Source organism: Arachis hypogaea, chromosome 18, assembly GCF_003086295.3.
Source record: "Arachis hypogaea cultivar Tifrunner chromosome 18, arahy.Tifrunner.gnm2.J5K5, whole genome shotgun sequence".
Taxonomy (NCBI): domain Eukaryota; kingdom Viridiplantae; phylum Streptophyta; class Magnoliopsida; order Fabales; family Fabaceae; genus Arachis; species Arachis hypogaea.
Window position 1 is genome coordinate 48,930,841 of NC_092053.1, and position 11,966 is coordinate 48,942,806.

General features: G+C 32.6%; 1 protein-coding gene and 1 long non-coding RNA gene across 5 annotated transcripts; both read left to right on the forward strand.

Annotated features, from left to right (window-relative positions):
• Positions 1–8,441: 8,441 nt before the first annotated feature.
• On the forward strand, positions 8,442–10,046 carry LOC112771381 (la-related protein 1A). Of its 4 annotated transcripts, none has more exons than XR_003187048.2 (6): positions 8,442–8,554; positions 8,670–8,705; positions 8,827–8,967; positions 9,071–9,134; positions 9,686–9,804; positions 9,979–10,045. XR_003187048.2 is itself a non-coding variant. In XM_025816109.3 (6 exons), exons 1-5 carry the CDS (start codon positions 8,547–8,549, stop codon positions 9,768–9,770), a joined length of 276 nt encoding a protein of 91 aa, XP_025671894.1. In that variant the 5' UTR covers positions 8,442–8,546; the 3' UTR covers positions 9,771–9,804; positions 9,979–10,045. The 4 variants fall into 4 exon arrangements, 1 of the variants encoding a protein (XP_025671894.1); XM_025816109.3 differs by having other exon boundaries at positions 9,744–9,804; XR_003187046.2 differs by having other exon boundaries at positions 8,443–8,554; positions 9,686–9,821; positions 9,979–10,046.
• A 479-nt stretch (positions 10,047–10,525) lies between these two features.
• Positions 10,526–11,103, forward strand: LOC112771837 (uncharacterized). The gene is made up of 2 exons (XR_003187240.3): positions 10,526–10,691; positions 10,829–11,103. It is a non-coding gene; the product is annotated as an uncharacterized lncRNA (long non-coding RNA).
• The last annotated feature ends 863 nt before the right edge of the window (positions 11,104–11,966 follow it).

Here is an 11,966-nt window from a genome sequence, read left to right on the forward strand (position 1 = left end):
GGTTGGTGAGTGTGTTGTGACACTGGAAGATGTGATTGTTATTCTTGGTCTTTCGACAAAAAATTAAACTATAGAGGAAGCTTTATAAAATTGACGTGACTTCGAAATTTAAAAGATAGTTTATAATTGATTGACGAAAATAGTATTCAAAGGTACGTGAAGTGCCGCATTATGTTATTATCCCAAGAGAAAAATGAAAAAAAAAAAGCAGCATGAAGACTTTAATTTTTCTTCTCCACTTTGTTATACTTCAAAAAATTAACACTAAAATTGAAGGATTACCATGTGTTCATAACACACGCAGCGGAAGAAAATAAAGTAATCCTTAAAGATCTATTTTGTGCTTAAACTTTATTCCAATAATATATAGATAGTAGATCAGATCTAAATACCTTTAGACGCTTTTAGTAAAAATCACTTTCTCCTTCGATGGTACGAAGGCGCTATGCGTATCCACACCGAGACCAACCTTTGCTGTCAACTCCTTGACTAATGGACATCTGATCTAAATTGAGAAACCTCTTGCAACTCTTTGCATGCCATAAAATTCTTCTCAAAGAATCAGGCTCACATACATTTATGTGTATAGAGGTAAAGGAATAAAACCCTTGTGTTTTATTCTCGTCTCTTTCACATTCCTCTACTCTTGGCATACATATATATAGTATGAGATTTGTTACTGATTTTAAATTTTGATTCTCAATTCAAATTTAAATCATATCTTGTTATTTTAAACTTGAATCTTTCAAATTTATGAATCATATCATAACTCAATTTGAAACAGAATCAGTTAGGATCTCATCCAAATTTAGAATTCAAGTTTAGAAATAGAATAACTAATTATTCTCAAATCTCATATAATATTCTCAATTATCATACTATTATTATATTCTTGGTGCTAGCAAAAAATATAATAATATTCCATTTGAATTAATATAATTATTTATTTGATCAAATCAAATTAATAATTAAATAATTCTACAGCAAAGATTAGAACACTCGTTAGTGTGTGACCCCATAGGTTCAATACTAAGCGGGTAGTAAATTAGTCATACTAAATTTACTAATCAAGGTTGGCGTCTAGCAACACTCCTCAACGACCCGATAGTATGAAGTAATATATTTTTACTAAGAACCTTAGAAGAACAAAGTATAATTCCTTCCATCTTTCCAGCTCTTGGTTAACTCTTAGAGTATGGTTTAATTGTCAAACTCTAACTTGTTACCATTATTATAATGAACTGTGAATGACCTAAGAAACTCATTTCTTCATTCATTCAATCCCCTTGGCCAAGGTTTTATTCATCTCAGTCATTATAATCATAGAGCTCAAACTCTTTACCGAGAGTTGACAGATTCCTTATTGACTACTCATTAATTCTACAAGTATTTAAATCATACCCAATATCCATTCAACTAGCACCCTAGGGTATTAGGTGTCCAGAATCAAAGTATAATAAATACATTGTTAATTACTATAACAGTCGCAGGTCAAAGGAAACTCTATTACTGTGTTCATCTTTAGAATATCCTATTGACAAATATACGGTAATTATAACCATTAGGAATTCTCAAAGTGAGTCAGTTCAATGGTCATATCTCTATATGCACCATCTATATATATAATTTAATAAATGAGATCTATTAATCTTCATCCAATGAAGACCATTATATATATATTGATCTTTTCGGATTATTAATGTCCTTTTTAATAATCCTATGACCAAGAACAATTTAGATTAAATTATAAAAGATTTATCTCTCAATATTATGATCACTATCACAATGATAAATCTCTAAATTTAATCAAGGACATTATTATATTAACATTTTAATATAATAACAATAACAAATTATTTGACACATGATTGATTGGATTGTGGTCATACTACTTATTCCCAACAATCTCCCACTTGCACGAGAGCCAATCATGATAGATTGGATCTTGGGCATACTATTATCACAATAATCTCCCACTTGCACTAGAGCCAATCAATCATGTATATAATTTTTCAATGCACATTTGTGTTTATCAAAACTCTTTTGACCTTAAACACCTTTACTCTTGAGCATGTTTGCTTGACCTTTTGTAAAATACACCTAGTGCATAATAAATATCACGTTTTCTCAAAACATCAAATCTCTCACTACAATAGTGCATAATTGTATTTTAAGGACAATCCGTATTGAATATGATTATAAAAAATCTAAGTAACCATTAGATCTATCTTTATAGAATTGTATCATTATACAAATAGGCTACTTTTTCAAAAGGTTAGTTTGACGATCAAACCTTTTATACTTTCAAGAGAAAGTATATCCTCTATTGAGTGGTATACAATTCTAATAAAAGTAATTGTACTTCCACTCTTTCTTTAAGATGGAATCCCTTTTCTAAAAAGGAGTTTAACTTCTTATCACAGACACTTTGTCATAAGAAGAGTGATAAAAATAATCTCATTATTTCTTTAGGGTAACCAATAAATCTCATTTATTGGACCTAATATCAATTCTATTGTTGTGCAATCTCTTAACACATATAAAACATCTCCAAACTCTAATGTTCTTGACTTTCAGCTTATGCCTTTTCCATATCTCATATGGGTAAAAAATTGATTTAATGAGAAATTTGTTAATTTAGCAATATTTCTAAAATGTTGTCCAAATATTTAACAAACAGTGATCCTCAACTAAATTAAATTCCATGTTTCTTTAAACATGATGAAGTACATAGAGTACTAATATTTGTGCGTTGAGAGAATCTCATTCTCTATTCAATAGAATATCAATTAGATGTTAGAGATTTTACTTTAAACTCTTATAATAAAAATACTCGATATCTTTATTATTGGTCAAACCAACCCTTAAGAGTAATTTTGATACGCATCCTCAATACTCATATTAAGCTTTTCTAAAAAGATCACAAACCTTAATCATATTAAGGAAAATTTTGTTTGTAACAAAATAAATCTCCAAAAATGGTTGCAAGAACAATTCTCGCTAAAGCCATTTTCCAACTTCTAAAGTTGTTTAATTCAAAATATATTACCCAATACTCCCACTAGTTTAAATAAAATCTTTGATAGTCATACTATCTTACTTTGGGCACCATACATCTTCTCAAGATGTTCAGTAATAAATAGTGGGGAGGTGCCTTTAAAATTAGAACTTATAGTTGTCAAAACAACCCATGTAAAATAATATTATAAATACATCAAAAGTTCTAACCATTTCAAAGTCAATTTTATTGAAGAATATTATCATCTCAATAATAACCCTTTTAAAATACAATTCTCAAATTGTATTTAATATATTACTTTCAAGTATGCCACACAAAAGGTAGACATATTTAAAAATTTAAAATATGAAAGTAAATAAGAAATCTATATTTCTGACAAAATTATTTAGAATCGTGAATGAGTACCTTGGTTGTCAAGTTGTTACTCATACCTATTCCAAATAAATATGATTAAATTATATCCCATATAATTATAATCCCAAATAATTATCTGGTTGTCGAACAATTATTTAACTGAATTATATTTTATACCCCTAGGTTGTCTAGGTTCAAGTATAAAATTAATTCTCCTTATACATCATCATATGCATAAATAAATTCTATCTTTGAGTACAAGTCTCCTGGTTGTCAGGTTGTTCCTTGTAAACAAGAGATAAATTTATTTATTTATTTATTTTTTTTTTGGCAAACTCCTAACTTTTAAGATTTATCTCAATTGTTAGAGAATTTCTACCAGTATTCATAGATTAAATTTTATACTCCTAGGTTGTCTAGGTAAATATAAAATTAAATCCCTAATACATCAAATGTATATACTGATTAGTATCTTGAAAATAAAACTCCTGGTTGTCAGGCCGCTCTTCACTACTAGAAAACTAGTTATTACAGACGGATATTTCCGACGGATTTTATCCCACTGAAATACAGAGGGAATTTCAGAGGGATTTTTTGTCGAAAAACAAAAAAAATGGATTAGCATAAATTACAGACGGAAAAGAGAATCCGTCGATAATTCCGTCGAAAAAATTAATTTTTTTCCATGAAAAATAATTACAGACAGATTTAAAATGATTACAGACGAAAAATCCATCTGTAATTAAATAGATAAAATACTGCGTTTTATTTAATTATTACAGACGAAAAATCCGTCTGTAATTTAAATTTTCCGTCGAAAATATTGAAAACCCTAATTTTATAACCACCCATTTCACACTCCATTCGAACACCATTCACACTCCATTCACGCTCCTCTTCGCCTCATCCCTCAAACTCTTTGCCCCGCAGTCTCTGCCGCCCGCAGCCACCGCAGTCTCTGCCGCCACTGCAGCCACGCAGCCCCCGCATCAGCCCTCGCAGCTCCCCGCAACCCCCACAGCCTCGCATCCCCGCAGCGGCGCAGCCACCGCAGCCCCTACACAGACACAGCCTCCACCGCCACCGTAGAAGATCCGTCGCCGTCGTAGGAAGCTGCGTCGCCGTGATTGGAAGCTCCCTCGCCGTCGTTTGGAAGCTCGTTGGCCGTCTCCTCTGTTCGAGCGGTCTCCTTCTCTCTCTGTGTCGCCGTTGTGTTCGAGTGCTCTCCTTCGCTCTCCAACAACGCCCTTCCTCCTCGCAGCCGGTGAGTACTGTGATAAATTGAGAACATTGAATGCTCATTTTGCTCATAATTTTGCTCATAGTTTGTTAAACAGTCACTTTGCTGTTCATAATTTTGTTCATAAGCACTGATAATATTGAATGCTGTGTACTTTGTGAATTTTGTTCATAAAATGTCTGTTTGCTGTTCATAATTTTGTTCATATTTGTTCATATAAGTATATTCTAAAATTCTAGTGCACTATGCTGATCTATAATCCGTAAAGGCCAAGTAAGAAAGCGTAGTTAAACCCCATTGGCATCATTTTCAAATTACAAAGTTTTGTTTGTGTATCCTTAGTTGAGCTTCTTAATTTAAGATACAAAGCTTACTAATAAATTGGTATGTTGAGCTACTTTCTAGATTAAACCAAAAGGCAAAAGCTTCTTTAAAAGCTACTTTTTTTGGTGTGTGAAGAATTGTCAATTGTCAGTGAAGCAGGTTAATCCTAGGCAATATGTTGCTGAAATTCCTCAGGTTTGTTGTTTTCTTTCTCCTATCGTTTTTCCACTATGGCATTGTTTGAGCTTCATAACTCTATCTTACTTTAAGAATAGGTTACTCAAGTTATGACTAGTTTCTTACTAAACATTGCTTATGCTTTTGATGGGACTATCTTCCATGCTTCACTATATGTGTTTTGGTCTCATTCTAATTGATTTAAAGCTATTTGGCTGTAATATATATGTAATCTTCTTTTTCAGAGGAATTAATCAAGAATGTAATTAATGCCTGTTTATGAGGATGTTGTAGCATATGCAGATGGCTGGAATTAATTGCAATGAGAACACCCGGTTTTAGTGGATTCTGATCATGACCAGGGGTCAAAGTTTTGCAAGAAAGTAGAAATGCATCTTTCAGAACAACATCTGAGAATAGTTTGCTAAAACTGCTTCTAAGATTTGTGTTCATGTGTCACAGAAGATGAATTCACGAAGAGATTGCTGTCTTTAGATGAGATTGCTGTCTTTCCCCGACGACCAGCCAATATAGCAGCTTCATTCAATAGATTTGCAAGATCAGCTCCACTAAGTTATCAGGTTTGAATTTTAATCCAAGCTCTAAGTTATTTGTTATTTGTTATTTGATATTTAAATAACTACACTTTTGGTTTAAACTAGCATGTGATTAAGTTATTTCTGACTTATGATATCTTATCAAAATGATTATGTTTACATCTTTAATGGAAAAATGAATATTTTACACACTATAGGCCTGCAAAAAAAAATCTGTCTAACTTGATAAGCAGCAGATTGATAGATTGCTGATCAATTATGAAGTGGGTTTGGACCACCTGGTACATCTCTTAGAGAGACTCCATAAATAGGGTGGACCTTCTCTTTGCTTGGTTCTTGTTGTATCCTTGTATAGGAATGCCATGTGAATTGCTGAAAATTGATTCTCTATTCAATTAAGTTACTCAACTTCCCTTGAAATTTGATTATGCAGGGTCCATATATGTATTTGTTGCTTTAGGAATTGAGAGTTAGTGATGGCGTGGGTGTAAAGTCTTTAATGCAACTTGTGTTAGTGATTAGATAAATAAAATAAAATAGAATAGAAGTCCATATATGTATTTGTTGCTGCAATAAGCAATAAGCTACTTCGGACCTATCTCAGCTGCCAATAAGGTTAGAAATCAGTATCGTTTGTCCATATATGTATTTGTTGCTGCAAATCAATGGCTTATTGAATTCTGTTTTTGGCTGCAGTTTTTCTCATCAAATGGTTTTCCTTGCCCAAGTCTCTAATTTACAATGTTCTCTTTGCCTCGTGCTCTCTCCTACCAGGGAGCTAGCTCAACAAGTATGCTTCTTATCTTTTAATGCATAGGTTGTTTTTTCATTGATTTTAGGCTCTTTATCTTTCAAAACCAGTGTCGCACTTTGCCTATTGCTTAGTTCATTGAGATCCAGCATTACATTCAAATCTGTTTTGACAATAATAGATATTTCAATGTGTGTGGTAGCTTTGATTAAGTGTCTGCCTAAATGGAGTTATTCCTACTTAGTCAAAGGACTAAAATGAACATTACCTCCTTGTTATTCACATATAATTTTATATATTTGATGCAGCTTAATATTGATTAGTAATTTAGAATAGAAGCTTCTCTATTCAATTAAGTTACTCAACTTCCCTTGAAATTTGAATGTGAATATGATCTTTTCAGTGGGTTTGGTATGAATGTGAATATGATCTTTGCTTCTTTTTTTTTCTCTCTTGGTTCTTCAGGAATCCGACAATATCAGAGGGTGAAAACCAACAAGAGGTACTCTGCAGTTCTAATCTGATCAAGGCACTCATTTTATGTGAACTGTTTCAAACACTTCTAACTCTGCAGATTTGTGTTAGTTCCATTTTTCTTGAAGGTAAGGATATAAATATGAGCATTTCACATGCTGCTGATTCTATTGGTTTGAAAGAGATACCAAGATATGAAGTTAAAATTATTGAGGAGGATGACTGGATGAAAGGAGCTCAGGTCAGTTTGCTTCTTTTCTAGATCATTTATATCTTTGTTCTGTTATAGATAATTTATCTGCAATCATCTTGTTTCCTTTTTTTTCCTGATCTGTTTTTCTATTTCAGGCTCTAGAACCTGCTACTCTTGTTCCTCTTCAGCTTTTAAAGTCAAGTGGAACCAAATGCATAATGGTAAGTGTACTTAAAAGGTTTCTGTTAAACTTATCATGTTTGAACACAATGAAAACCTGGAAACACGAGCTGATAACTTGGTCTACAAGGTAAAAATGGGAAATTAAAAAGTTCCGTGTGCCTTACTTTCCTTAGTACTACTGGACATGGGACTTAAGGGATTACTCTCCTCTGCAGGTGTTTGGTCTGTACTTTATGTAGACATACATTGGAATCTGTTATCATATAAAAAAAGAGTAATAATATTTTTTCAATATTTTATTCTTTTATGTTATCTTTTGAGTGGCCTTCTCAAATATGAACCATACAAATATCTAATTTGCTCCCAAACAGATTGTCCTGCCCTTCAATTACTCCTTTTGTTCTTAGAAGAAAATAAAGATAACTCTACATAAACTAATCATGGCTTTACCTTATTCGTTTGCTACTACTACTAAATCTTCAGTTTTTTCAAAGCTTCACAACACTTCTTTCTTCCAACACAATCAACTACAAAGAGCAAATGTTGTTACTGTTGTAAAGTGTGAATCAAAAGACTCATCAGAAGATAACATAGGACTGCAAGCAAAGGGTCCAAAGCTACAGATAGGTTCACCTATTATTTTTACAGAGGCTCCTAAAATGATTAAGACTGTTGCTTCTGTTCCATGTCTTAGGGTTAATTCTGGTTTGGTCAAGCCTGGTGATGTTGGAAGGTACTTCAAACTCTTTCATTCATCTCTGCTTCTTTTAACTATTAATTTTCTCTTTTTATTTTTTATTTCTATGAATTATCCATACAAACTTTAGTTAATGATATTAGTTGGATAAAACTCTTTCTAGTGATACTGAATAATTTGAAACATACATTGAAAATAAAGCTTGTCAACTTACTGATCTTTCTTCTATTTTAGAATGACAATTACTGTCAACTTCTGTTTTGATTCTCATGCATTTCTTCAGGAGAAGGTTACGAATCCGTACAAATCCAGAGGAAGAAGAGGATCCTGAAGCAGAGGCTGAGTACCTTTGTGGCTCCCCTTCCCCAAATTTATACTATAGCATTTTATGTAACAACTGAGTTTTGAAATCCAGGGTTCTTATGTTGTTTTCTCTTTTCAGCAAAGGATCCCAAGCGAGAAACTTTGTCTAAGGAACTAGAGCAGCAAGAAAATATTTTGAAACAGTGTGTTGAAAGTCTTAAATTAATTGAAGCAAGTAGAGCGGCAGTTGTATCTCAGTTGAAAGAAGCTTTGCATGAGCAGGCAAGTTATCACTTCATATTCTCAATAGTTTGTGCTCAAATTCTGCTGTTACTAGGTTTCACATTGATATTTTCAGTTCCTGATACATCTTGCAATCCTCTGTATACATTTTCAGGAATCTGAACTGGAGAATGTTCGAACTCAAATTCAGGTATATATCATGATTGTTTAACTCAGAAAACTGTCCTATTTGGACTAGCTTTGTATTGGTAGTTTGATTCTTTAGTTTGATCACTGAAAAGCTCTTTCCAATTATTCTCTTAATTTTGCAGTCTCAAACCCTCCAAATTGAGTAGTTCGCCACATGGTGGTCTTTCGAGTAGTCCTCCTGTGGGCTCCATGCCAAAATCTTTCCCACCTTTTCAGCATCCAAGTAACCAACTTTTAGAAGAAAACGGTTTCCAACAGCAGAAGTACGTTATGATACTTGGCTATGATATACGTGTAATAAGGTCTAGGACTATATTGAACATGTTGTAATTTCAGGATTTCTCATGAGGTTATTCTTCCCTTCAGGTACGTGAAATATCATAAACGATGCTTGAATGATCGAAAGAAACTTGGAATCGGTTGCAGTGAGGTGGATTTCTGTCAACTTCCTATGAACAACCATATTTTTGTTACTATTATTTTTATTCAGTTTATAGTGAATTTGCTGCAATTGTGCAATTTTCTTTTTGTTAGATCTCTATAGAATCAAGGGTATGAGTTCCTATAAATAATGGTAGAAATGTCTGGCTAATATAATGGATGTCCTCTATCTGTTTGTATTTTTGCCTGCATAACTAGGTGGGATTCTTCTTCTTCTTCTTCTTCAGCCAAGCTAATTCTTCTTCTTCAGCCAAATCTGTCGCTTCTTCTTCGTTTTCTGCATAAATAGACAAAAATGAATGCTGAATTATTGCTCGATCTGCCAGCTCTGTTGATTTTGTTTGTTGTTGAGGTTAAAATGTAAAATTGAAATCTGATGAGTCTCCTTCTTCTCCTTTGATGTGAACTTCTTCTGTAAGTTTTAGATTTCTTGCTGAATTCTGAAGCTTTTGCTGTTGTAGACTCTAATTCTGCAATTTTATGTTCTGAATCTGAATTTTAAAATTGGAGATATGTGATTATTGAATTTTCTGCCGCTAGCTTTGCTGAATTGTTGCTGAGTAGTGAAAATTCTGCGTTTGATTTGGCCTGAATCTAGAAAATTGGAGGCTCCTGGAGTCGTTGATGATCATTGATTTGGCTGTGGTTACTGTTCTAAGGTCGTATAATGAGACTGGTCAGTTTTGGTTAGTTTTGGTACTTTTTCGAAAATTGATTTTATCTTAGTATCAAATTAAACACTGGTCAGTTTCACAATCACATTACTGAACTCAATTATCTTGTTTGTTTTTGTTTTGTTTTGTGTTTTTAATAAGAAATTATCACAATTGCAGGTGATGATGTTATTGTTAAATAAGCATTGGATGCAGCTGATGAGTTTCAACAGGGACGAATTCTATTACCGGTGAGTGCTTGTGTTGGTTCCTTTTTTTGTAACAAACGTGATTGATTTTAACTTGGGTGACTAACGAAAACCATTTGTTTATTGTTGACAGGCCCACAGAGCCGTTAGGATGGTGGGCCGGCGGCATTATATTGGGCGGAAGGGATGAGCTCAGCGGTGGTACATGGTTGGGCTCCACCAGAGATGGAAGGGTGGCTTTCCTCACCAATTTCAGGGAAGTTGAAAGGCTTTCCAAAATCCTTTTTATATATACAAAAAAGGTGTTTATTGCAATTGTTTCCTTGGTTGCAAACTAATAGTGCTATATGATCAATGAATAAACAAATGATTTGATTATACATACAGTGATAATTACGTAGAATCCACTTTCTAGAGACAGCTTTCTGATGAATGGTTATGCTCTAAATACTGGCCGTGCAGCTCAAGGAATGCCTATAAACAGCTGGATTTGTGAGTTTTAGTTACTTATGATAATGGGGCATTAAAGTATACAACCACTATTTGATAATGGTTCAATTGAGAGTTTTTGTTTAGCTCTTCGTATATTTTGGTATTAAAGTATATGATTGTACTTTGTTATGGCAGGTATACTTTATTTTGGATAATGCTACTACTTAGCAATCATTCAGCTACTATGTGGAGGTATTATGTCTCCAAATTTTACTACAGTACCTCCTTTACCCTCCCATAAGAAGCTCCAATTCTAAATAATATGCTTTATTTTTATTCAAGCATTCCAATTCACTCCAATTCTAATTTGGGTTTTAATTCTATTTCAGTCAGGAGATGTCAAAATTAACTTTCAATATGGAGCTTGATGCTGCCAATGCAACTTAGTTATCTATTAATATTTTAGATTATTCTATCTTTAAGTGCTAAGTGTAATTTGTGACATTCATGTAATATTGGGATGGTCATCTTATTTATTTTTGGTATTTTTTTATTAAGACAATGAGATATTGGCCAATGATGTTGAAAAATAACATCCAATTTTATAGGTATCATGTAATGAATATTATGTTTATTTATGTGATTTTTGGCTTTCTTTTTTCAATTTACAGTGTTTGATGGAGTAAATTTAGAAAACAAATTTAAAGTATTCATTTTGCAATGAAAAAATCTAAAAAAAATTCTATTTTATTTTACTGACGGAATTACAGACGGATTTTCTGTCTGTAATCAGAACGGGATGATTTTCCAAAGTTCAAATTACAGACGGAAAATTCGTCTGAAAATTCGTCTGTAATTACAGACAGAAAATCCGTCTAAAAATCCGTCTGTAATTACAGACGGAAAATCCGTCGGAAAGTTTGTCGCCTTTGGAAAATGGATAGAAAATTTACAGAGGGAAAATCCGTCGGTAATTGCTAAAAATCCGTCTGTAATTTTCCGACGGAAAAAAAATCCGTCGGTAAATAATTTCCGACGGGGCTTTTACAGAGGGACAAAATCCGTCGGTAATTTCGTCGGTAACCAAAAATCCGTCTGTAATAAAGACTAAATCCGTCTGTAAATCTGTCTGTATTAATCAATTTTCTAGTTGTGATCTTTATAATCAAGAATATTAGAAAAACTAATTTCTAAAATTATAGTGTTCAAAACACATCAATCAAATCAAAATTCGATTGTTTATGTACTAACGTTTAGCCTTAAAAAATTATCAAATCAAATTTGACCTTTATATATACACTTATATATAAGAAACAAACAAAAGATATTTTGCATCTTATTCCTTTTATTGTAATCAAAATCTCAATAATATTTAATAAATAAATAAAATCAAACAAAATATTTGATTATAAATATAACTTTTATATTAAAAAATGATAATTTAATCACAATTAAATAATTAACATTGAAATAAATTAACTATTAATTTATTAGAAAACCATCTCAATAGAAATAACTGCATCGCAT